This window comes from Lathamus discolor, chromosome 18 (genome assembly GCF_037157495.1).
Source record: "Lathamus discolor isolate bLatDis1 chromosome 18, bLatDis1.hap1, whole genome shotgun sequence".
NCBI classification, from domain to species: domain Eukaryota; kingdom Metazoa; phylum Chordata; class Aves; order Psittaciformes; family Psittacidae; genus Lathamus; species Lathamus discolor.
The window spans coordinates 2,386,372-2,411,745 of record NC_088901.1 but is presented as its reverse complement, the minus strand read 5'-3'; the positions used below and the strand labels follow the sequence as shown (position 1 = coordinate 2,411,745).

General features: G+C 47.1%; 4 protein-coding genes and 1 long non-coding RNA gene across 11 annotated transcripts in view; 2 read left to right on the top strand and 3 right to left on the bottom strand.

Annotated features, from left to right (window-relative positions):
• The window catches only part of LOC136023287 (uncharacterized), a 12,822-nt gene extending 11,005 nt beyond the window's left edge, over nt 1–1,817 (bottom strand). For 3 of the 4 annotated variants that reach the window (XR_010616541.1, XR_010616543.1, XR_010616542.1), the window contains exon 1: nt 1,627–1,817. This is a non-coding gene — a long non-coding RNA (uncharacterized LOC136023287). Of the gene's footprint in view, nt 1–449; nt 653–1,626 lie in introns of all 4 variants that reach the window. The other variant, XR_010616540.1, reaches the window with a different exon arrangement.
• The window catches only part of UBXN11 (UBX domain protein 11), an 11,208-nt gene extending 9,240 nt beyond the window's left edge, over nt 1–1,968 (top strand). The window contains 1 exon segment of the mRNA XM_065697591.1: nt 157–1,968. Coding sequence (XP_065553663.1) covers nt 157–310 — 154 coding nt within the window. The 3' untranslated portion in view covers nt 311–1,968.
• On the bottom strand, nt 1,847–3,880 carry SH3BGRL3 (SH3 domain binding glutamate rich protein like 3). Its single transcript, XM_065697588.1, has 3 exons — nt 3,606–3,880; nt 3,125–3,292; nt 1,847–2,760 (listed from the first exon to the last, which is right to left on the bottom strand). Exons 1-3 carry the CDS (start codon nt 3,783–3,785, stop codon nt 2,695–2,697), a joined length of 414 nt encoding a protein of 137 aa, XP_065553660.1. The 5' UTR covers nt 3,786–3,880; the 3' UTR covers nt 1,847–2,694.
• CEP85 (centrosomal protein 85) lies at nt 3,851–25,374 on the bottom strand. Of its 4 annotated transcripts, none has more exons than XM_065697585.1 (15): nt 25,182–25,374; nt 24,628–24,796; nt 15,463–15,534; nt 14,701–14,853; nt 11,835–12,562; nt 11,075–11,208; nt 10,120–10,237; nt 9,599–9,784; nt 9,082–9,234; nt 8,670–8,824; nt 8,085–8,205; nt 7,587–7,637; nt 7,397–7,504; nt 6,314–6,542; nt 3,851–6,024 (listed from the first exon to the last, which is right to left on the bottom strand). In XM_065697585.1, the coding sequence occupies exons 3-15, from the start codon at nt 15,515–15,517 to the stop codon at nt 5,861–5,863; spliced, it is 2,355 nt and encodes a 784-aa protein (XP_065553657.1). In that variant the 5' UTR covers nt 15,518–15,534; nt 24,628–24,796; nt 25,182–25,374; the 3' UTR covers nt 3,851–5,860. The 4 variants fall into 4 exon arrangements, with proteins under 4 accessions (XP_065553657.1, XP_065553656.1, XP_065553655.1 ...); XM_065697584.1 differs by having other exon boundaries at nt 25,187–25,374; XM_065697583.1 differs by lacking the exons at nt 24,628–24,796; nt 25,182–25,374 and adding an exon at nt 16,935–16,994.
• GJA9 (gap junction protein alpha 9) lies at nt 20,663–22,402 on the top strand. Its single transcript, XM_065697546.1, has one exon. It carries the CDS (start codon nt 20,782–20,784, stop codon nt 22,342–22,344), a length of 1,563 nt encoding a protein of 520 aa, XP_065553618.1. The 5' UTR covers nt 20,663–20,781; the 3' UTR covers nt 22,345–22,402.

The window sequence follows — 25,374 nt, the reverse complement described above, 5'->3', positions numbered from 1 at the left end:
GGCTGTTGCATTTTGGGCAGGAAGCCCTTTTTTCTGCCCAGCTTCTGCTTATGAAATGGTCTCTCCTCCTTTCATAACCACAGCTGGATCAGCCAGAGGATCCCTCAAAACCTTGGGGATCCTGCCTGTAGGAAAAGCTGTGCTGTTCTTTCCTAGGGGTGGAGACTCCGACTCATATGAGATCATCAGTACCTTTCCCTGGAGGGTGTACACGGACAACTCACAGAGCCTGCAGGAATGTGGCCTGACCCCCAACGCCTGCTTACTGCTACAGAGACCCCTGCCAGCAAGAGGGCTGCAAACAGCTTAACAACTCCTAGCAAGAGCTGCTCACCTGAATTCTGCAAGGGGAAGGAGCTGCCTTGCACCTTTAGCTGTGTTATAACCTCCCCTGGCTGGGAAAAGAGGAGAGGGATGACTTTCCAGACTTAATTTCATTGTGCTGTTACCTGGGACAGACAGAAGTGCTCAGAGGCAGTGGGTGGATGCTCTTCCCCAAGACCACTGGGCTCCTAATGCAGGGGCATTTCCATCAGCTCAGACCCAAGCCCAGTTTCCTCATCTCTGCTGAAGGTTACACAGGTTGATGCCAGCCCAGGGAAGGCAATCAGCTTTACACTGGTCCTGGACAGTGGCTTAGCTCAAGGATTCTCTACCACAGCAGGACAGACAAACAGCCAGGGTCAGTTTGCTTTCCACACACAGCTGCTCCCCAGCGATTTCACCTGCCTTTACACCACGAGATAAACAGGCTCAGTTATATGGTCCCTGGCGAAGCTGAACCAAGAGGCTTTGAGCCGTTGCAAGGTTGGGTCTGAGCCAGGCGCTGCTCAGCCAGGAGATCCTGCTGCTGGGTTTCCTGTGCGCGAACAACTCCTTCCCTTGGACAGCCCCCAGCTCCGGCGGGGCCCCGGCTCGCAGCCACACTGAGCTGCCAGCCTGGCTCCCTCCCTCCCTGCTGCAGCCATGGGCTGGATGCTGCAACAGGACACCATGTCATTGGAGAAGAGCATAATCCCGTTGCTGCTTCCCTGCTGAAGCATGAATAAAGCATCTTCCTCCCTCTCCCGTGGGCTGGGGCTGTGCTCTGCAGGCCCTTTTCCAGGCACATTCTTCCCTTTGCAGCTGTGACAAGCTCCCACTTGACTCCCAGCTGACAACACTCCCACTTGCATGAGGCAGCACCTCCTAGCTGGTTCCCTTTCAGCAGAGACCCAGCCCTCAAAGCTCCCATAAAACCACTGATTTCAGTTGCAGTTTCCAGTCCCATTCTGTTTCAAGGGCACAGCTGCTGGAGGAGGGGACAGGATACACAGAGCTGTTCCCAGACCACTCCAACCAGAGCCAGACCCTGCACAACTCAAGCACAGGAAGCTTCACTCCTCCAAAGCAGCAGCTTCCACAGGTTCCCCATGGCTCAATCCCCACAGCTCCAAGTCAGTTTCCTTCCTTTTCCACCTATAGCAAATATAGGAGCATACAAGGACTCTCCTATAGGGCAGCCTTTTCCACTGCCCCTCTAAACCCTGGTATGTAATCAACTAGGTCATCTTTGTGCCTGGCTAAAGCTGTTCTCCTCTGGGCTGCTGCTCTCACCACATAGAAAAGAACACTTGAGAGAGGTACCTGTCACTACCGTGCTGCAGGATATTCAGACAAGTCCTGTGAGCCTTTGATTAGCAGCAGAGAACTAAGGTGTTAAGATGTTTGTGTCAGGCTGCATCAGTGAGCTCAACTGACTCGACTTCTCTGAGCTGGAAATGACTCAGAATCATTACGTAGGGCGACGTTTAACCTGTAGTCAAAATAAAACCAGATTTAAAAGAAACCCACCAGTAGCAACATGAAAGGTACAGTAACATTTAATAGCATCTCGAAAGACAACACTGGTTATAAACTTCCTTTTGGCAGGAAAACAAAATGCACTTGGTCCGGGTTGCAACAAAAGCCAACTTAAAGAGGAAAGATAAGACAGCAGAGCATCAGCTGTGCTGGAGCAGCCCTGAGCCATTAATTCTCACCAGGGACCTCTGGCACCAGAGCAACACAGGTCCCACCTCTAGGCCCATCCATCCCCCAAGGCAGCCTGCTGAGCAGCTCCAGCCTTCACCCCAGCCCTGGGCTTCTCTGGTGGATGCTCAGACCCCAGCTCTGTGCAGTATTTTTGCATTAAATTAAGACAAACCCCCCAAAAAATGGCTTAGTTGCCATAATCTGTGCAGTTGAGATGAATTAAACAAAAGTAAAATAAAAAAAGGGAAGTGAGGCAGCAGGGTTTACAATTTAACAGCAACTGGGAGAAGTGGGAAGTAACATCAACCCTAAGCCCTTCCCTCCTGAAGCAGAAGCTCTCCCTGCAGAGGCGAGGGCTGACAGATGGCTGCACTTCACACAGCCCTAGAGGCTTTGCTGTGTACAGAGGCACTGGAAGCTGCCGTGAGCCAGGCCCAGCTTTGCTCACAGGCCATGCGCAGCGAGCGTCAGACTTTCTTTGGATCCCTCTGAGATGACACCAGGGTTAGGCAGGAGGGAATTGCAGGCAGCTGCAATGAGTAGATTTGGTCATGGGTTTCCCTGTGCTGGGATATAGGTCATGGTGCCAGGACAGCGCTGACAACCTGGAAGTGAAGGTGGTCGGAGATGAGGGTGCTCAGGGATGCAGGTAGAGTCCAGGACGAAAGGGAAGCCCGGGGCTCAGGCCAACTTCAGGAACTCCTGCAGGGTGTTTTGCTCCACTGCTTCCACAAAGAGCTCATAATCCTGCAGGGAAAAGCCACAAGTCACTCACAAGGCAAGAGCAAGGGGGCTGCTTGCACCAGTCCCCTGAGCACGCAGCGCAAACCAGCTCATGGCACGGGTGCCATCAGTTGTGTGGAGAATGACAGGGTGACATGAGGACAGCCCCACACAGCACAGCCCCACTGCCCACCAGCACCCCAAGTCCCCCTGCCCAGGACCCCTTTTCACAAGCTACTGTGCTCCACTGACCCTGGCAGCACCTTGTCCGTGTGCCTCACAAGAAATGCTTTCTGAAAGGCACCTTGACACCATTTGTAGCAAAAAGAAGGGGACTGGACTGTACCCACCACCACCCAACCTCCACGGTGCTGAGCACAAGCCTCACCCCGCAGTAGTGGTCTCCGTTGACGATCTGGGGCGGGATGGCTTTGGGGTTACCGGCCTTTGCCCTCATCTCCTCCCGCAGAGCGTTGTCCTGGGAGATATCCACCAGCTCGTACTTGATGTTTTTCCCATCGAGGATTCGGGTTACTTCGCTCTGTTGGGATTTGATCTGGAAGCCGGGCGGGAAAGGCGGGTTATGGGGAGCTGGAGAGGAGCCCGAAGGGCGCGCACGCACCCCAGCGTGCCAGCCGCACTCTGCAAGCGCTCCTGGATCCAGACCCCACCCGGCCGCGGGGCTCGGCCCTGCGTGGGGCGAAGGGGGACACCCAGCGCGGAGGGACGGATCCGGTGCGGCGAGAGCAGGGGAGGGGACTCCGGGGATGGGACCCCAGGGATGGGTCAGAGACGCCCACCCCAGGGAAGAGGGGCCCCGGGACGCGCAGCCCTGCCCCGGCGGAGCCCGGGGCGCCGCCGCCGCTCACCTCCCGGGAGCCGGTCACCGAGGTGCTGTAAACCTTGAGGGTGCTCATGCTGCGATCGCGGCCGCTCCCTGCGCTCAGCCCGGCGGAGGGAGGGAAGGAGGAAGAGAACGGGCGGCCCCGCCACCGCCCTGCATGTGACTGCGGGGACCAATGGGGCCGGCGGGCTCGGGCATGCGGCATCGGCGGGGCCCGGCCCCGGGGAGCCACCGTCGCACCGCCCCCGGAGCAGGACGGGTTCGCACGGGTGGAGCCGAGCAGCTTTATTTTATACTCAAAACACTCAGTACAAACAAGTGGGCGAGACAAAGGCCGGTGGAACTACACAGCGCCCGACGCGATGGGGGAGACGCAGGGAAACAGGCAGACGGGGTGAGAATGCGGTCCTGCTGCCCCTCTCTGGGGTGCTCTGTAAAGAAAAGGCCCCGAATTTCCCCTGCCCGGAGAGCAGCAGCCGTGTACAGCAGACAATCACCACCTTAGCCAAACGGGTCCAGTCTGCAGGAGGAGGAGTGAGGAACACACAACCATGGGTCCCCCCCAGCTGCTGGGGCAGGGCCAGAGAGAAGGCTCTGAGCATCAACTGAGCTGGTTTCAGCCACGATCTCATTGCACAGAGGGCAGTCGTGTCTCCGCACAGCACCTGGGAATTAGATCTTGCACCCTACAGCAAGGAAAGGGGGTGGTGCCAAACAGCACCCTAGTGAGAGAGTGACTCACAGCTGGTGCTGCTCTGTACCCCAGTTCCTAAAGAGCTCCCTACAGTCAGGACAAACGACCTTAGGAAATAGTTTTGGCCCACATTTAGCTCAGTACATGGCAGCAGCATCCTGGGAACAGAAACAGCCTGAAAAGTAGTACACCCGATGCAGACAGAACAGGGCAGACACCACTGTGCTCTCTCCCTGTGCCATGCAGAGGGTGGCTCAGGACAGCAAACTAACCACTTCCCTGCCACCATCACCCATGGTGGCCAAACAAAGAACTAAGAACAAAACAGATTTGGTCTTAAAGACAAAAAGAGGAACACCAAAAGCATTTCTCCCAAACCTAGGGCCTGCAGCCCCAACATGAACCAAGAAACAACCAACAGAAGTTTCAGCAGTATTTTCTCTCCTGCAGTACAGCTGACTGACTATCCTGCTCTTAACTCAAGCTGAAAACCAAGTAAGTTCCACCCACAGCACTGGCACAAGCAAGTGCTGTGGAGTTGTCACTAGGTTGATGAGGGTTGTGATAAAACAGATCACATCTCATACAGGTTTATTTAGAAATCCCATTATTTAGCAGAGGAGCAGGGAATTCCCAGAGATCAAGGGGCATGGCTACAACAAAGCCCAAGTGGTCACTGCCTTGCAGGCAGCAGGATGAGCTTTCAGATCCAGCTGCGCCATTCTGCCATGGTAGGACTAGAATGGCTTTCTCCCTAGCAAGCTGAGGGCCAAGCAGAGATGCACATCCCCACTGCCCTGGGCAGGTCCTCCAGCATGCAGAGCCTCTGGATGGTTCTAGAGGCTGCTACAAGAAGCAGCAGTTTCTCCCCTTGCCAGCAGATGCATTAGCATGGGGATAGGAGGTTTCTCATTAAGGCACTTCATCATCAATCTGCTTGCTCTGCAGCCTGAATCATACCCACAAACAGTGTGCTATTTTGGGGGGATAAAAGGCTTAAGGCTTCCGGGGTATCAGTGCCCAGAGGGAGCATTTTCAGAGTCTTCCTTTAGTGTTGCTTTATTCCCCAGCTCCTCTTGACTACTGAAAGACTCCAGATGTGTTTACGTGAGGAAAGCAGGTCCTGCTCCACAAATAGTCCCTGAACACCCCAATAATCCTCTAATCTTTGTAGTCACACAGGATCTGCACAGAGAATTTATCAGGAAAACTGGGGCATACATTTCCTTTTAGTGATCATTTTAACTGTCACATTTGCATGTTCAGCATTTGACATGCCTGGAAGGCAATTCAGAATTCATCTCCCAGCATCAGAGACCACACCAGCTCCAGCAAACACAGCATAAACACATTCCACAAGATCAAAGATACTGCAAAGCCTGACACCAAAGCCCTGAACAATTCCAGTTCAGCAGCTGAACACTTCTGGCAAACAAACCCCCTGGATTCTCATGGATTGGAAAAGTCACACATCTTGTACCCGAGCAAAGGGATGGTAAAGTGCTGAATAGGTTTTGAGCTGTAGGAGCTCTAGACTCCTGAGAGTTTCAAGTCTTCATTTCCTGTCTTACTTTGGGAGTAATTCTTTACTGGGTGATGCAGTTGTCTCCCATGTCCTGAGCATATCTGTCAGATATTGCCGTCCTTAAGTCCTCCACCTCTTTGTGAAGCTGTTTTACCTCCACCAGTTTCTTTGCAAGTCCATCAGGGCTCAGTAAGTCATCCTTCTCCTTAGCAGAGTACTGCACAGCTGTGGAGTCAGAGAAGGGAGTCACCTCAATATGCAATAGTGACCAAGGATAACACACATTTGCAAGTGAGGCAGAAAAAACAATGCAGGTTTGCAAAAGAGGTGCTACTTAACATTTAGTTCTTACAACATGCACCTTCAGAGGCAGCTAACCACAGAAAGAAGGTTCAGAACTCTAGAAAGATGAGAACCTCTTCTGTATTGTGGAAGTGCTATATTCCACACAAGTTTAATTCTGCCACAGCACAGGAGCTGAGGGGTTTGCTCTGTCATCACTCCACATACTTACAGCGAATTCCCAGGAGCAGAGAGAGATTGGGATCCTTGCCCTGGGCCCTCTGAGTGACAATGCTGTAGACAGACTGCAAATCCTGCAGACAACTGGCCAGCTCGCTGTGCAGGTCTTGGGCCAAGCGGGCTGTCTCAGCAGGCAGTGGCTGGGTTATTAGCTCTGCCTGACGGAGCCGTTCCTGAAGGGTCAGGTTCTTCTCAATGAGATCCTGGTTCTGCACTGAGAGCTGAACAAATGGGCACAGCAGGTTAGTGGTGACCTAGTTTGGAACTAGTACACTTAGAACAACTTAACACAAGTGCTCGATGATGATGGGAGCACTGAAGGCAGAAGGATCTGGTTTATATCATGCCCTCCAGACTCTTGCCAGGTAAGCAAGAGTCAGTCTTACAAGGTCTAGGGGAAAATTCTTCACCTAGACAGTGATCAGGCATTGGAACAGGCTTCCTAGGGTGGCAGTGGAATCACCATCCCTGGAAGTGTTAAAAAACCCCCCCAACAAATAGATGAGACACTTAGTGCCACGGTTCAGTGGTGACCTTGGCAGTGCTGGGATAATGGTTGGACTTGATGATCTTAAAGGTCTTTTCCAACCTGGCTGATTCTATGATTCTATTCTAAGGTGTGAGCATTCAGCTTTCCTGGCTCAGACAGGAAGCACCCCATGACACTGCACAATCCCTGCTGGGGCATGATGCAACAAAATAAGCTTCCAGGAGGTTGTTCACCAGTTGCTCACCCCAGCACTGGCCATCCCTTCCCTCAAGGGCTGCCACTTTGCTTGGCTTCCTTCAGGCTTGAGAGTAGGGCTCAGCCCTGCCCTTTAACCGGGGCTGTGGGCCAGGTTGGAGTGCTGCTCACTGCCGTGCTGCCCCCAGCTGGCAAACTCAGCAAATTCAAACCCAAGGCAGGAACTGCCTTTCTCTTCCTGCTTTTGAACAGAGAAGAGCTCCTTTCAGAGCAACTGACCAGCAGGAAGCAGGAGAGGTTGTGTTGCTGACTGCAAATTAAGGGCCTAGCTAAAAGACAATTTCTCGTTCATTCATGCTACACTCAGGCACACAGCACTCCTGCTCTGACCTCTTTCACAGCGGCCCGGAGCTGCTGCAGCGCATTCTCTCTTCTCACTGCCTCCTCTTTCAGAGCTTGGCTTGTCCCCTCTTCCTGGGTCACCTGCTCTTCCAGGTTCTAGAAGAGACCATGGGTAAGTAGTCAAATTCACATCACAACAGATTCTCAAGTTCTAGGTCCCGCCACAGTCACCTCTCACCTTTACTTGCAAGGACAACTGCTCTGCCTTCTTCTGCTGTTTGTCCACAATCTGGAATCAAACGCAGAAGCATCAGAACTGGTCAAAGAAACTCAGTAATTCCACCAGGATTTCTCCTGCAGGAGGACAGCATCCCCTCTCCTCCCTTTTCCTGCCCATTTACGGCTTTAATCACTGCTTCTGTTAGTAGTGGATTCCCCGACAAAAGGCACCTGATAAAAGGCATCATTAGAAGTAGCAGCTAAATACAGACTGGGCAAGTTGCATTCATGCGGTTTTCTTCTCCCCTCTTCTGCATTCTGCAACTTGCCTCCAGTGTTAACTGCAAGAAAGCATAGTTATCACACCAAGAACAGCTTCTAAAACCACTCAGCCTGGAATTCCAGGAACTGCTGCTTCAGTACAACAGTGACTGCAAAAGTCCCTGATTTCATTTTTAGTGCCTGCTGTGACTCAGTGGAAGGGAAAAGGTGTGATTCCCAGCTGGGACACTGTTACCTTCCTGAGCCGGTCACATTCTTTCTTCAGAGAGTCATTTTCTATCTTCTGTCTCTCCCCATCCTGGGCAGGGGCTCCTCTCTCTGCATTCTTCACACACTGCTGCACCTTGTCCTGCAAGCTGCAATTGGCAGAACACCATCGGAAAACCAGATTTAGGGTATTTCCCTCACTATGAGGGGGCAAATGATTTTCATCTCAGGTGTCAGTGTTGCCAGGGCTATGACAGAAGTCTCCCTTCCTTGGACACAGCCCTATCCATGATATTGGCACATTTACAGAGACAACAACTGCAGACTAAGTAGGTCCTTTTTGCAAGGAGTTATGGTTGACAAGAGCAATAACCTGAGAACACAAACAAGCCCAGGTAACAGAACAGGGGCCCCCTTTCTTTCAGAGTGTGGTTCTGCTCCCACCCTCCACTGCTGGCACACAGAATTTAAACACAGCTTTGGCAAGCACTCACATAATCATCACACAGCCATGGTGGCCAGGTTCTGACAGGAGGGACACTGACTGTGCTGAATCATCACAGCTCTTGTGCAGCAGTTACCTCAGTGCTATTCAAATCCTCCTGGCTTTTACCTGCGCACAGTAGAAAGAAGCTCCAGCTCCTTGTGTTTTTGGGTTTCCAGCTGCACCTCTTGCTCCCTGAAAGCAGCCCGGACATCTCCAAGCTCTGTTTCCAGTGCCAGCACTGTTTCTTGCATAGCAGTACTCTTCAGTTCAGATTCCTTCAGCTGCAACAAAGGCCATCAGAACACTCTAGAGACCTCCCAGGGGTTTCACCACACACAGCATGTTTCAACTACATTTGCAATGTCCATTTTTAGTACCTATGTGGCAATTCTCAGCTATAGCTCAGAACATTCCTCCTCCAAAAAGGCTAGACCACAACTTTACTTGTGTAGCTGCACAGGGGATAAGCTGCAGCTGTAGAAAAGTCACCTGAGCAAACATGTGAAGAGCTATCATCACAACTCAACAGAAGTTTTACCTTCTGACTCTGTTTCTGGTGGTCCTCAAGGGTTGGTAGATCAGCCAAGTATCGTTCCAGGGTCTCAATTCTCTGTTGTCTCTCTCTGTTCTGTTCAGATTCCTTCTGGCATTTCTTTTTAAGGTTATTAATGTGTTTGTCTCTTCCCTTTACCTGCAGGGACAGTTATAAACAAGTTTAGTTTATATAATTTCTTATCCATTCTTCAGTCATGTGTAAGCCTCGTTTACCTTTCTGTACAGCACTAAACACCAAAACACAAGACCACCTTAACTCAGCAGCATTTCTGCTTATTTAGCTAAAGACAGGCCTCCTCTCTGGTTAAAAAAGGAGGCACTGAAATCCTTCTAACTGCAGGAGAAAGGGCTTTTGCTTACAACCCAAAGTACTCCACAAGGAGACCAGAAAATACCTGCTATGACACATGCCCACAAAAAACATTCATCTCGGCACTACATGGACTTCCAGCTTCTCAAAGCAAAGCCACCTTCCCATCTTGAGAGCAATGGGATCATACCCTTTCTTCCTGTTTTTTTAACTCCTCTGCATGTTTCTGCATAGTTTCCTTCAGTGACTCCCGGACCAGCTTTGCATCCACCTCTGCAGCAGCCAGTTTTCTCTCCAATTCAATCTTTTCCTTACTGAGGGATTCAGTCTTCTCTGTGAACTGTGCTCGAAGAAATGTGTTCTCCCGCTGCAGCTCCTGCAAACAGAGACAAGCTGGCATTAAGCATCTGTGCTGCCTCAGAGCTGTGTTCTCAGCCCCCCCTAATCCCCAAACATCAGCGAGCCCATCTTATACACTGCAGTATCTGAAATAGCATGTCAATGCCATCAGGCCTTTGCATCACTAGCAGAGCTTCTAAACAAGCCATAATACTTCAGGGCTTGAAACCTCAAAGACAGGTAACAGCAATCCCATACAATGGATCACGCTACTCTGTGTAGCCCTTCTACTCGGAGAACACCTAATAAGAAGTGATAAGGCCATCGGATTCAATACCTATTTCTTACTGACACCCTGCTGCGTCTGCTTACCTGCATTCTCAACATGTAGACATCTCCGTAGGTTGCTGGGCAGCCAAGCAGGGCACTGTGAACTTGTAGTTCACTTTCCCTGACCTTCTGCTCCAACTGTGAGATGTGTTGTCTTTGCCTGTAAAAAAACAATAACTGGTAATATACTGTCCTCAAACACACAGCAGAGAGCAATACAGCATGAACAGTGCCACCACAACTCTAATGCTCCATACAGGGACAAGCAGAACAGAAAGACAACTCTGCAACTCAGAACTGACCTGCAGAGAAATGATCTGGAAGATTCTATGATTCTGTGATATCCATTTCAAAGTTTTTTAGAACCGGTGTTAACTTTTCCTGCCTCCCTTCAAAGCAACCCCCAGCAATGATTATAGATAAAACACACAAGCCTTCCATGCTTTGGAGGATCTGGCTTGGTTGTAGAGCTTGTGTGAGTGACAGAGATAACTCCAAATGAGCAACCAGAAACAATATTTACAGCCCAAATGCTGAAGGTAGTTTTTATTTGGACTTACTTGTTCCAAGAGTTTATGGACCATAGCATTAGGAATGAGAAATGTCCTTGACAGCCCAAATTCAAAGAGCTAATTTAAAATAAAGCTAAGAGCTCCAAGGAAATCCTCAAGCAAAAAGGCAGCAGTTTTGACATTCCAGATAATCATGATGTGAACAGAAATCTTTATCCTTTATAAAGCATAGAGAATCATAACCAAAATTGATTTATTTGATCCCTTCAGGATCATCATCCTAATTCCAAGAGGAGGGGGAGGAGAGCTCATGAAAAATATATGTTCTTCTCAAAGGTCATCATGTTGCTCTTTGCAACAAAAGAGACCCAACTGGGCAAGAGGGACTCTGAGATATGACCTTTCCTTGGTACTTTCAAACCCATCCCTTTCCAAAAGGCAATGCACTGGAGCATATACACCACATGTCAGTAGCAGACTCTCACCTATCAATGAGGAGCTCTTTCTCCTTGAGTAGGTTTTCATTGGAGTTCAGGATATTGATCCACTGAGCTGGATCAGGAGTAGGCAGCGAAGGAGAATACATGGAGGGATGGTGGCAGGCACCTCCATTTTGTAACTGAAAGAGGAGGCAAAATGAGGAAGGAGGTTTGTGTTCCACAGAGGTAACTGCAACGCTGCTAGAGCTATTTTGTGCCCTGTGTGCTCATCTGCATGCCAGGACGGAGCTATTTCAGTCTCTGTTGATGTCCAAGAACAAGTAACTTTGCCCAAGCACAACTGGAGATTAACAAATAATTTTAGCTCACTGGAAACAATTTGTCTCCATTCGGGTACAGCTGGTGGGATAAACAAGCTGGTTCCAGCTAATAAATCTCTTAGTTTTATGCAGCTTTTTTAAGCCAAAAAAGCATTTCCCAGCTCTAGATACAGAATACAGTTATTGTAAAGTGAAGAACTTCTTAGCATGCTTTTTCTCCACAGTTTCTAGCAGACAGGATATTTCCCTCTTGATCTGATCCATTGTGCAGTGCTGTAACATAATACAGAGCTGCTCTCCATAAGCAGCACGTCAAATGATACCTGTGACACCACATGCTGTAAAACCAGATCATTAACAGACTTTCAGTGTAAGACATGGAGAAGCAGCAGAAATTTTCCCCTCTTGCTTTGTAAGTCTGGAATAACAATTCACGAGTACACAGGAAGGGTTTCAAGCTCATATTCACACAAGCAGCTCCTTACCTGCATTTGCTCTACTTGCAATCGCACTTTGTCCAGCTGCTGTCTCCAAGCACTGAGCTCACAGACCCTCTCATGTGGGTGTAGTGTGCAGGTGTCCTGCATCCATGCTCGAGATGGAGGACTTACAGGCTTTGAATAGAAATTGTTGGCCTGGAGTCCCGTTGGCATCAGTCTGTTTGTGCTTGGCCACGTTCCGTCCTGGGGCTCACAGACTCCATTAGCCCCTGCTGCTTGCTTACTCTCTGGCAGCACCTTATAATGGTCCTTTCCTGCCTCAGCTGCCCCAGAGTTTGGGTTGAACTTCTGGAACCTGTGGAGAGGGTCAGTGCACAAATTATCCAGAAAGAGAGACTGGTTAAGTGTGCGCTCAATGGCAGGGGTGTCAAACTTCCAAGTGTCTTCTGCTCTCATGTGATCCGAAACAGGATGCCAGGGTTGCTCAAAGCCATTTTCCCCTGAAGTCCTGTAGAGGTGCAGGAGATCCCTGGGTGGCACCTGAGAAGACTTCCCAGAATTAAAGTCTCCATTCCTCATGAGCCCTGTGTGTTCAGAAGCAGCAAACCCTGGCATAGCAGGTTTTGATGGATTCTGTAAACAGCTCTGGTCTCCTGCAGGACACAGCTTGGAGGGTGAGGCACCCAAAGTAGAAGGCATAACATGGGCTGTTGGGATGGTCACTTGGGCTTTGATAGGCTGGAATGAGGAACCGTTACTGGAACTGCAAAAGTCTGAGGAAAGAAGAACAACGCTCTGATTACAATCCCGAAACATTCCAACATGCACAGCCATTCCTTTGATGAGCTTTCCAGAAGAAATTAAAAACCTGATTCTTTTCCTCCTGAACATGTCCTCCTAAGCAGCAGCAGCAAGACCAAGGCACACCAATGTTCCCCCTCGTTACAAGTTTCAGGAGCCTGCTGACATTTTCCTACCACCATATCACAGGGAGAATCCAAGTTTAATTCAGCAGACATTTTTAATGCCCTGTTATTAAGCTACTCCAGTATAATCTTAAATCAATAAGGTTATCTTTCTATAGGTTTAGAAAACAAGTCCTTTAAATTGAATAAAAAGGCTGGAACTTACTCAGCTGAACACTGAGACCTTGATTCTGTTCTGCCCGTCCCACAGCTCAGCGACTCTGAACCGTGACCAAAGCTAACAGGAGCCTTCACTAAGCCCATGATGAGCTTCAAACATAGCTGAACACTGGATCACCAGCAGTTGACCTTCGAACTCCTCCAGGACACTGCAGCAAAAGAGCTTTTCCTAGAGTAATGGCTGTGCCTTATTGCCACAGGAAATGAGACGGAGTTGGGCACACGCACCCCAACGTGAGCCCGTCCTGGCAGACGGGCACCAAACCTGGCTACGGGGAAGTGCAGGGTTATTCTTAGCAACTCTCAGATTTCAATACAGCAACAGCAAGAACTGAGAAAGGCAAACAGCAAAGTCCCTGTTCTCCTCCTTGTCACCATACGTTGTGTACTGCAGTAATTCCAGGTTTCTCCCAGCTACGCAAACTTGTTTTCTTCATGTGTTTGGCTAAAGGCCCACCCCTCATGATGGCTCTTTAATCCAACCTCAAGACTGCAACGTCAACCTTCCACCTGTTTGTAACCTCAAAGCATTGCTACAGGAAGGAATAAAAGGTTACAAGTTGAATAGGATCAAGACCAGATTCTGCAAAGACCATCAAGCTGCAGGTAAATATCACAGTAAAGGCACAAGGTACTCTCCTCAAAAAATGAGCAGGAGAGGGGGAAATCCCTCAGATATTCATTGGCTGTGCCTGGAATTCCAGAGAACTCCCTGCTACCAAACAGTCACAAGCACATTCACCTCAGCAAACAGAAGGGACAGGATAATTTCCTTTTACAGCCCCTGGATTCGTATCCCAGTATCACTGTCAGGAACTCGAGCCCTCTGAGCAACACATCACATGCAGATGCTGCAATCGGTTCCTTGAGTGTGCTGAGGCTTGTCATAACATTTCCAACACACACAGACCTGACAGGCAGAAATTGAGCCGCAGCTCTTACAAACAAGGCTACAACATAGCAAACATTCCAAAGGGCCATTTCTGAAAGGGCCATCATTATCTCCCCTGCCTTGAATGTGCAGCTGGGTGTTTCATTATCCTGAGAGGCACTAAAGGGGACACTTAAATGTGTGCTCTAGTAATATTTCCAGCAATATTTCCACAAGTCAGACCTCCTAAAACACCTTCATTTCAACTCACACATTACTGAGATCTAGGGCTGCCAATGCAGCTTGTGAAATACACGAATGTGCAAAGTATATTATTTTAAAGAACACAGCAAACTGCCTCACTGCTGAAAGAAGGGTCAGTGAATCAGTAGTGGTTTATGTCACTTTTGTGGATGAAGATATAGGTAGAAAGGACTGCTGGGACAAGCAATTTCACAGAACACACCTCAGCTGAGGGAGAGGCTGCAGCCTTCTTCAGTGAGCAGCACACAGCAACACTGAGGACACTTAGAAAGGAACACTGATCTGAAGCCTCTAAAGGCACCTATAAATTATTTCTTAAAAGAAAGAAATCACACATCACACTTGCTGATAGTCCACTTGGTCGAATGAACCAGCAAATCAACAAGGTGGCTCTTTTAGTCAGTTCAAAATTCTTACTACAGTTAGAAGACACTAGCTTAGAGAAGCAGCAAGTCCCTTAATCACTTCTTTATATTTCAGTCAGCATATCTGTGTGCTGAGGTTTTGAAACAGTCCCCAAACACCATTTCAGATTCTGCTCTCCCCCAGGTCTTACATTCTAGGGTTCAGTAATATCAGGCTATTTAATGCTTTAAACTCTGTTCCTGTGTGACACCATGCTGACCATCACCTTCTGTGCTGTCTGAGCAGGAGGTCCCAATGCCCCCATCCCCGCTGTCGGCCACACTTGAACTGCGGCTGACACGGCTCTGGAACTTCACAGACAACATAGGTGTTTTCCAATCAGTCTCCAGGAAATGACTCTTTTGACTGGCACTGGGATCTGGAGAGAAAAAGCAGGAATATTTATATTTTAGCTAACAGACTGAAAAGCCTTTTGATACACCTAATTAAGTCATATCTAATTACCTATTATACCTAAACCCATCCTTGCTTGGCTGCCCATATTGTTGCTAAAGAAATCTCTTCTGCAAAAGGAAAGGGCAGCAAACACAGGGAAATCAAATATCAACAGGAGACTGAAAAAAAAATCAAAATCAATCTAGTTATGGAAGTCAGTGCAAAAGCAGTAAATTATATTCCCATTGATGAGCTTGGTGATATTACACCCAGCTGATGCTCTGGTACTCAGATGAAACAGAGGAGCAGCAGCATTGGCCCACAGCAAAACTGGTTGTATTAAAGACACATTTTTGCATTAACTGGTAAGAACTTTTCCAGATGTATCACTTAGCACTCAAGAGATAGGTTTGTTATCAAACAGCACTCTCCCCATGCATACCCATGTAATTGTTTTACATGGCAGGAATAAGACATCATTTTCAAATACAAAGCTTCTGGTAATGAACTCTTCTCAAGGCCATCTGTCTCCTCAGGGGAGCTGAAACAGGATCCAACAGCAGCAGTGCTTTAAAGAAAGGACTATTCTTACCCGGTGGATTGTTCTGCTGGAGCCTCAGGTCTGGCTGTTTCTCCAGAGCAGCCATCTTTTCTGTCCAGTGATCTACAGGCAATACATAAAAATCATTAAGTCAGTATAAACCAGCCCCTGTTCCCACTAACCAAGGGGTACATACACACCAGTTACTCTCCATTCACATTAACACAGTATTTCACATTTAATGAGCATCTCCTCCCAAGAATATCTCTGTTCCATCCCCACAGCACAGAGGCCTTAAAAAAAAGCCCTTGCAGTTACTGGAGGTTTTCTTCATGCCTGAGAAATGAGCAGAGTTCCTGTTCGCAACATTCTCCAGGTCTGCAGCACTTCAGCAGCTCCTTTCAACTGGGGCATGTGTTATCCCCATCGTGGTTATTTATAGAGCATCAGTCACCATGGTACCTACACGCTGCCTTTATGTCTACAGAGACCAAAAATTTCCTTTCACAAGTCTTAACTCTAAACCAGTTCATTTCTGCCCTCTGTAGAGGTCACTGAGCAACTACAAGCAGAAATGCAGCCATTCACAACCTGGCATTGCTGCTCCATAAATGGCAGTCGTTATCTATCTAGAGCTTTGGTTTAATTGATCTGCTTATCCAAGTACTTCAGACAGTGAATTTCCCAACTCTGATGATGCAAGTTATGATTTGCAGCTCTCAGGCTTATTATGGACATTCAAGGCCGCTCTCTACTCCATCAGCCTGACTCCATCAGTCAGATACTAAATCCTCAGTTGCCAGCTCCTACAGATTTGTGCTTAACTGATTTGAAGAGCTCGCAGAAGCCATTAACTCTTAGGAAACAGACACAGATTTTACAACACAGGATAGATACTGGAAATACAACAGGCTAATGAAACAGAAGCAGCATCTCATTCAGCAAAGAAATACAACACTTCTAGCTAAACATAGCACTTATTATACTCAATTTAGTTATGTTTCCGAAATTCCTGAGTTGGAAACCCAGTCTCCAGCACTACACAATTACAGCAGGGAAATACAAGCACGGCTCTTGACATAAAATAGATAAAGCAAGCAAAGTGCTCCCACCTCACCCCGAACACCGCCGCACACAGACACAGCACCCACCCCCCAGCGCACTCCATGAGCAGGCCCTGCAGAGGGGGTAGGAAGGGAGAGGTGGGTCACGAAGAGGGGGAGCAGCGCTTTACCCGGTGGAAGGGGAGAGCTTGCAGGGGACGTGCAGTGATGTGAAGCCAGACTGTGGGGGGAACCGCTTCGCCCCGCCGACAGTGATTTGGGTGGGGAGAGGGGAAGGCCCTCCCTGTGGAAAGCCCTCCCTGAGGGGCACCGGCCCCTGAGGGGCGCGGGGAGCGGCACGGAGCCGGTCCCTTTGGGGCGGGGGGAGAGAAGGGGTGGCTTCACCGAGGGGGGAGCGCTGCGCCCCAGGCCGAGGCCCGCCCCGTGGTGCCGGCAGCGGGACGGCTCCGAGCCCCTCACCTGCCTCCGCCGCGCTGCCCCGCGACCGTTACGGCCGGCGGGCGAAAAGCGAAAGGAGCGGCACAGGAAAAGCGACAGAGCCACGCCCCTCCTTGCCCCTCAGCCTATCGGGAGCGCCGGCCCCGCCCCTGCCCGTCGGTCATTGGCGTGGCAGGACGCTAATCCCCGCCCCGCAGTTTAGCGGTCCTCCGCGCCTGCGCAGTGCCTCAGTCCGGGCAGCGCTGTACGGGTGCGGTTCGCGCTGGGGCTGCCCGGGGTGAGTGCGGGATCCGGCGTTCTCAGCCGGCTCTCACCTCCCCACTCGGGGCCCTCGGGGTCGCGCTTCCTGAGGGCACTGCAGTGCCTAAAGGGGCTATAGGAAACGTGGAGAGGGGCTTTGGACAAGGGCCGGTAGGGACAGGACAAGGGCAATGGCTTGAACCTGACAAAGCAGGGAAAAGGGAAGTCCCAACTGGAAATGCTTTTAGCCCCCAGAGCCCCCACCTTTAAACCTGGGGATAAATGTGAGGGCATCTTCATAAATCTGCGCCTACTGGTTCACATGTGTATCTTTGTTGTCAGAAGTGAATCTATAAGCCAGCACAGAAAACATGAAGAGTGTGTGCCTCAGCTTTCCCATGGCATTCTCTGGACTGCCTTCAAACACGGTGCTCCTGGTGGTCCTGAAGGCAATACTGGGTACTATGATTGTCCAAATTTCTCAGTATTGCAGTTTAGCATTTGTGATCCTAATGTCACTACTGAAAGAAAACCATGGGAGAGGGTCCACGTTACCCTGAAAGCCTGTAGGACACATCCCTGCTGTTTGTGCCTCTAGCTGGCCATTGTGGGTCAGACAAGTACAGTAGAACAGAAAAATCAATTGTACACATAAAGTGCACGTTATTGATGAGTAGGGATGAAAAGGTGTTGATATTCATAGAATATTTCCATGATTGAACGATTTTGGTGGTGTTTGACCCCGAGCTAAGAAAATACAATAGAGTTGTTGGAAGTTTTGGGGATGTTTTGCAGCAAACCTTGTATCACTAAGTATTTTGTTGCTAAACACTGAATGTTGGTATGATGGTTTGTATAGCCACAGGTGCAAAATGCTTGGCCTGAGGTAAAGAGCAACACTGGTGCTATAAGACTGTCATGGATGCTTGAATTCATTTCCCCCCCCCAACTTGTCAAGTTGTCATTTGACTGAAATACTACTATAAATGAGCTAATGGAGCCCAGAACACTATGTGCAGATCATTCAGTGTTTGTCCTAGCACCTTTCATAGAACAAGCAGCTCCCCAGCCACCATAGCTCAGTTTCAGCAAACACTTTGGATGTTCAAACAGGCATCTTTGGGGGGCGGGGGGGGTGGTGGGGTGGCGGGGCTGTGGACCACTTCAACAGACAACTATTCTTTTCAGGAATAGCAGAATCATGTTTAGAAACCTACTTTACTCCATAGAAAAGAGAGGCAGTTAGAAACCTGCTGGAAGTACTTCACAGGCTGCTGTAGGTTGCTGGCTTATCAAAATGATCGAATACTTCCAGGCTGTCATTTAACTATGAAATCGGACGTGACCTATTGACCGATCCTCAGCACCCAAATTAGAAGATAATGATTAGCTTTGTAGAGTTCTCAGCAGAGGAAGTTTATTTATCCCATACAGGACACTTGGATCAGGAATATACATTGGCAGGGCACAGAGGAGAATCATCTGAAAGAGCTCTATAGTACTAGATATACTCTACTCATATCAGTCCTAGAGGGGAGAGTTACACATTAATACCAGGCACGCTGCTGCACTGCTAATGCTGGCTCCAAGACAGTCTTTGAACACAAAACGAACATATTTCTTTCCCTCAACTTTCCTTTTCTAAAATGAAGTCTCTTTCCCTTCCCTTTCCCCAACATTTTTTGCAGGCATTTCCTAAAGTTTAGAGTGTTTGAAAGTTTGTTCCCCAGCTCACCACTGGTCCCCCAGATGCACCAGAGCAGTCCAACAGGCTGAAAAATCAATCCAGGTAGATCTGAAGCTCTCTGAAAGAATTGTCTGTGCATCAGCTCTGCTTATAAACTGGGATCTATCCCCCAGTGCCAGGTGGACTTCTTCAAGATGGTATTTACTCTTAAACCTTTATGTAAGCAAAGGAATGAGGGTGATGAGACACACGTTGGCAGAGAACTTGTGAATACTCCATCATTGGAAGTGTTCAGACTCGGGTTGGATGGGGATCTGAGCAGCCTGATCTAGTGGAAGGTGCCCTTGCCTGTGGCAGGGATTTGGACCAAGTCGTATTTTATGGTCCCTTCTAACCCAAACACTGGAATTAGACTGGAATGATAATGACTTTCTCCTGAAAAGAAATACTGAATTATACAGATGGCGAAAATGGTGTGTTTTAAAGTCATTGGTGTGACAAGTGAGACGGCACAAGGAGAACAAACAAGAGATGCAAAATTGAAGAATAGAAAGAGAGATGCTGTCCTGAAGAGGAAATGAGTATGTAGGGGATGAAAGTGGGTTTTTACATGAGAAATGTGGTCCTAAGCAGCTCCAGGAGAATAGACTATCTGCAGGGATTTACAGTGATGCTATTTGGGAGAATTTACCTTCTTCACCACTGCATAGGCAAGCCGAGTGGTTCTGTGAGATAGGGACACAAAAACTTAGAAAGTTTTCTTTTCTTCTGTTTGTCTGAGCTTGAGATTGTTCTTAAAACGTGGAAGGTGCTGGAGAGGTGAAAGGGAAGATAATCTGAAGGAAATTAGAACTGCAGATTTTTCATTTCTGGCTTTTTAGAAAGAGATTCTTTCATTGGTCATGGTTAAATTAGGCTTGGAGCAGTAGCAGACTGAACACTGATTGATTTTCTCCTCCCTCCATCCCTAGCAAATATAACCTCTGTGTGTCAAAGCTTGTGCTCCAGCACTGGCTCCTGTAGCAAAATAAACTGCTTATAATGTGAAGTTTCCTCACAGGGGGGGAAGATGACGGCAGCTGTAATGCGTCACTGGATGCTGAGGGTCTGTAATTTTACAGGGTTTTGTAAAGAAAGGTATGTGTTCATTTTAATTTGCCATTTCTGTTTCATTTCTTTACCTTTCAAACCTGTCTGACTTGCTGCCCATTTGTACAGCAATCTGCAAGAGTATTTTCAGGTTTGATAGGCTGCCTTAACATAAAGTTGCCTCTATAGTCATCGGCATTGCAGGTGTAAGACTGCAACTTCCACTTGATTTCTTAACACTCCTGTTCTACAGGGTGAAAATGAATTCCATTTGAACAGAAAACACTGGGTTTAGTGGTGTTAAAACACCTTTATCCTAAAAAAACCAAATACATAAAAAAATCAGATTATTCTATTTTTAGTATTATTGATTTCTGTTGAATAAGGTGGTTTATTCCCTCTTGAGTTCTTTTGTATAACCAATTTTTGCTGCAGAGAGTCATTGGACATCACTGTAACTTCAGCTGTGATGTGGGGCTTGGAACATCTGAAAAGGAGGACTGGGAAATACTCCTGTACCTTCAGAAGTGTCCTAAGAAGAAACATGCTGCTCTGATACTGCTGTTGGCTCAAACAGACTGCATAATGCTCTTAAAATCCTACAACAAGTCAGGCATCCTGATGTAGACTGAGGGTGCTTAATACTTCATAGTGATGAGCTTATCAGGATGTGTTTTACTGATACATCAGACACAGGGGGATGATGCATTTCTCCGTCTTGTAGATGGGAGACAATACCACCCGGATTCTCAGTGAGCAGTGGGTCATGCACTGTGTTAAGAAAGAACTCTAGCTTCAATGCTTGATACCTTTTTCTCTCATATGTTTTAGTGTTAAGATGGCAGAATAACCATGGGAGACTGGAATTTCCTTGGTGGCATTTTAGAGGAGGTCCACATTCATTCCACTATTATTGGAAAGATTTGGCTAACAATCCTTTTCATATTTCGAATGCTTGTCCTTGGAGTGGCAACTGAGGATGTTTGGAATGATGAACAATCTGAATTTATATGCAATACTGAGCAACCTGGTTGCAGAAACGTGTGCTATGATGAGGCCTTTCCCATCTCTCTCATAAGATATTGGGTCTTGCAAGTTATATTTGTGTCTTCCCCTTCCTTGGTATATATGGGACATGCCTTATACAGACTAAGAGCCTTGGAGAAAGAGAGGCAAAAAAAGAAAGCTCAGGTAAGGGTGGAACTCGAAAGCACTGAACTAGAAATGACTGAGAATAGGAAAAGGCTGGAGAGAGAACTCCGGCAGTTGGATCAAAGAAAGCTGAACAAAGCACCCCTGAGAGGCTCTTTGCTCTGCACTTATGTGATACATATTTTCACAAGATCTGCAGTGGAAGTCGGGTTTATGATCGGGCAGTATCTTCTTTATGGCTTTCATCTAGATCCCCTTTATAAATGTCAGAGAGATCCTTGTCCAAACACAGTTGACTGCTTTGTGTCTAGACCAACAGAAAAGACAGTGTTCATCTTATTCATGCAATCAATAGCAACCGTATCATTGCTTCTAAATATCCTAGAAATTATCCATCTGGGATTCCGAAAGATCAAAATGGGACTTTGTGGGCAGAGTAAAACCAAGGATGACCCTGAAAATTTCTGCATAAACAAATCTAAGAAGTACTCTGTGATACCACACTCTTCTTTGGGAATATCCACCACACCTCAAAAAACTCTTCCTTCTGCACTTAGTGGCTATACCTTCTTAATGGAAAAGCAAACTGGGACCGCTGTCTGCCCACTTCTAAATGCTCCTCCCATGTTTCAACCTGTGCAAAACAACCGTACAGAAAGCAGCAGCAATTACACTCATTGCAATCAGGACACCAAGTCACCAAAGAAGAGGCCAGCTACAAATGCTTTAGGCAATCAGACTCAAAACACCAGCACCAATAATAATGAAGGCTTGCTTGGAGAGCTTGGGAAAGAAGTACATGATGTGCAAAAAGAAGCTGAACAGAAACATTTCCTTGTTGTTGCTCAGAATGCAGCTCTAGCTTCAAGCATGTGCTTGGGAAGCTGTGCTGAAACACCATCTCAAACTTCACTGCAGCCCCACTCAACTTTTCCTGTTACCGGTTTCAGAAGACAACACGGAATCATTTCATCTTGGAACTGCTCAGCAGTGGCTGAGAGTGCAGAAGCTTCTACAAATTCTCTTCCAAAGAACAGCAACAGAAGACAAAGCACTCTCAGTGCAGACAAAGCCCAAGCTCCTTGCAATGCAGATGTAAAGAAGTGCAGCCGACCAGACACTCCTGACTCCACAGGGGAGGTGAGCTCAGGGTCTAAACAAAGTAGAACCTGTGACAGCCCTAAGCCTTTCTCTCTGTCTAGACGAGTGTCCATGTCAAGCAGTGCCAGCAGCAGGCGAGTACCCACTGATCTGCAGATATAGCACCAGTTAACCCTCAATCGCACCGGTCAGTGCTGGGTAATTACTGACCATTGAGACACAAGCAGGACCTATGTGTAAGAGTAGCTAAATTACTGAGCTTGAAACAGTTGTTTCACATAGCTAGAAAAGCACTTTGAATCTTAGCTAAGTAACTTTTAAACAGACTCTTTATTTCCTCTGTAATGAAAGGGTGGCTTAGACCTCAGCATATAAACTTACACACTATCCTTCCAGCTCGAAAGGGAAACACACATCATGTAGTCCACATATTAGGAAAAGTCAGACATAAAATCACAGCCAATACTATTTAAACTGAATAAAACTAGAAGACAAAATTTACAGTCTACTAATGTATATTACAAAGACCAATAAATGAGGCTAAAGACAGCACTGGTGCTCTCAGGAGAAATTCATTATCAGTAAATATAGTTCTACTTAATCTCTCTGAGAATTCACACAGGCATTTGAGCACGGCCGGAAAGCAGAATGTCAAATGTATTCCAGTCTGAACTGTGTTAAATACAAAAAGAACATTTGATACATGTATCACTAATTCGCGGATACCACAGTATACTTTTTTCAGTGTATCACCATTGACTTCCTCCGCCAAAAAAGCAGAGTGAATCTCTGTTAACATTGAATACACTATTACAGTTTTCAAGCGCTGTAAATTCCGGGTGAGTTACGAGCTGTAATTGTGAGATTTTGCCTAAGACTAATAAGTTACCTTTTTTTTTTTTTTTTTAATCTTTAATCAGCAAACAAGTTATTGGAATTTATTAATGAGAAAATTTGGATTTCACAAACTAGACTTACTATAGACTTCCTACTTTCAGTTACTATGTCAAAAAACATATAAAAGCTTTATCAAACTGTAGAATTATTCCTTTTTTGTCTGTCTGTTCCCTAAATTCTGCAAGCTTTTAAACTGAAGAATGCTTATAATTGTTTAGAAGGAACTTTTTATGGGGGTAATAGAGCAAACAAAGGACATTCATCCACTTGCTGCTCCAGGCAAGTTCCATGGAATGGATGGAAAGACAAACAAAATACTGTTACATTTGTAATCGATATGTCTATGAATGAAATACATTTACTTGAGTGGCTCAGCACTGACAGGCTGCAAGTCCTTAGCAAGGTGGCAAATCTGGTATGCAGCAGCGTGTACCTGTGTGGCTTTTGACTTACTGTAGGTGTACTGGAAAGATAATATGTGAGATGTAGCATCATGATATTATGGCATCATTAAATTCTTAATGTGCGTTATCGTTATGTGATATAAATATGTGTTCTCATTAAGCTTATGAGCCAGCCATGGTTTAGATTGGCCAAAGGCTGTACAGTATTAAGGAAAAAAAGGGGCCAGGAAACATGAAAGTCTGTTTTGCTTGCAGCAGCATTAATTTGGCTCTGTCCACATAGGAATACACATTAATACTACTAAAATTATTTGCTGTTTTTTTTCCAACAGCTATTCTCACCTCTAGTATTGCTCTATGTGTAATCATAAATAGAGCCTATATAATTCTGCTACACTGTAAAATTTAACATTGCATAATACACAGCAATGTCTATACAATGTGTGTGTATATGTGTAGTGTGATTTAGCTGAGTTAATCCTACTACTGTGGCTTTAATTCTTGCACTTCTCAATGTGTAAGTTTCTTCAGGTGATAACTGTGCTAATGCATGTTTGGCATTTAATGTCTCTGTAATAAAAAGCCTTGTACTTAATGCACTCTGCTTCTGCTGTCTAAATAATAAAGAAGTAGCATTCAGATGCTCACCTATGGGATATGACTTTTGCATTTCTGATGGTTCAAGACAAGATACAAAAGAATTTGTTTTTCAAATCAGAGGATTTTTATTCACTGTTTTTGTGGACATGGGTCGATCAATCTATTTCATCACGGCACTTTCCCAACAGAAAAGTGTGACTTAATTCCAGTGAAAACTGCAGGCACTGCAGGAACAGTGTGCAGAAAAAGCCTGAAAGGACCCTAACATTACAAGCTTATTCCATTGGTTCTTTTTCTTTCTATTTTTATAGCAAACAGATTTGACCGGTCAGTAAATACCACAGTGTTTCACAAAAATAAACCGGTATAACTGCTTCCATTTTTGTAACAGGCGGAGGTTAAAGACTTTCTTTTTGATGCAAAGTGTTGCCACATAAAACTTTCAGGAGCCCCTTGGGAAGGCAACTCTGCAGCTGCAGCAACTTTCTACTCTGGACATTTTTCAGTGAGGTCCAGTTACTACCCAAGCCCTGAGTTTTCTGACCTGAAAGCTGAAAGCTGCGATCCCAGGTGGTACTTCACTGCTCGGAGACATGGTGAATGCTCAGACGTCACATCTCCCTGTGCTCTGGATGACTGCTGCTGTGGTGATGTACATCACAAATGGGCTTTGCCATGGTGATTACGGTGTCTGGCTTGATGAACACCATCACCTGGAGAAACAAGACTTTGTATGAGCAATACAGTCCTTTCTGACTTACCTTCACCTTGGAAGAAGAGCTAAAGGACTGATAAAAGGAGGACATCTGCAGTAGAAGGTGCCAGGACTGATAAAAGGAGGACATCTGCAGTAGAAGGTGCCGAAGACAAAACAAGGACTAGAAAAGCAGGACGTCAACAAGCCATAGTGGTGATTGGGTTAAAGGGCATGGTGTCTGGGGGAGATGGCAATCACTGACTCAACCCAGGACCATGCACCTTCACATGCTAATTTACATGGCACGCAAGAACAATGTACCCACTGGAAGATAGAGAATTAATGATGTATGTGATAACTTCTGACCAGTGAACAGCAATTTTTTATGCTCTGAAACATACGTAACCTGATGTATGCATGGCTCAGACGTGCTAGCTTTGGGGAGCTGCCGCCTGCCAGACGATGATCCAGCTCGGCGCTGTGCCTACCGGCGGGTAACGGTCCCACTGTCGGGACAACACCGGCTCTGCTCGGCTTGAGGCGAGACCCGAAACCGGGCCCAGGAACGCGGCCCGAGCGCGGGGCTGGCAGGGG

Coding starts and splice junctions, on each gene's coding strand:
- SH3BGRL3 (XM_065697588.1), bottom strand. CDS start 3,785: ATGCCGCATGCCCGAGCCCGCCGGCCCCATTGGTCCCCGCAGTCACAT. Junction 3,293..3,605: donor CGGTGACCGGCTCCCGGGAG/GTGAGCGGCGGC, acceptor CCCGGCTTCCAG/ATCAAATCCCAACAGAGCGA. Junction 2,761..3,124: donor ACGGAGACCACTACTGCGGG/GTGAGGCTTGTG, acceptor TTTTCCCTGCAG/GATTATGAGCTCTTTGTGGA.
- GJA9 (XM_065697546.1), top strand. CDS start 20,782: ATGGGAGACTGGAATTTCCTTGGTGGCATTTTAGAGGAGGTCCACATT.
- CEP85 (XM_065697585.1), bottom strand. CDS start 15,517: ATGGCTGCTCTGGAGAAACAGCCAGACCTGAGGCTCCAGCAGAACAAT. Junction 7,638..8,084: donor AATGTGACCGGCTCAGGAAG/GTAACAGTGTCC, acceptor GTTTGATTCCAG/ATTGTGGACAAACAGCAGAA. Junction 6,543..7,396: donor TCCGGGCCGCTGTGAAAGAG/GTCAGAGCAGGA, acceptor CCATTTGTTCAG/CTCTCAGTGCAGAACCAGGA.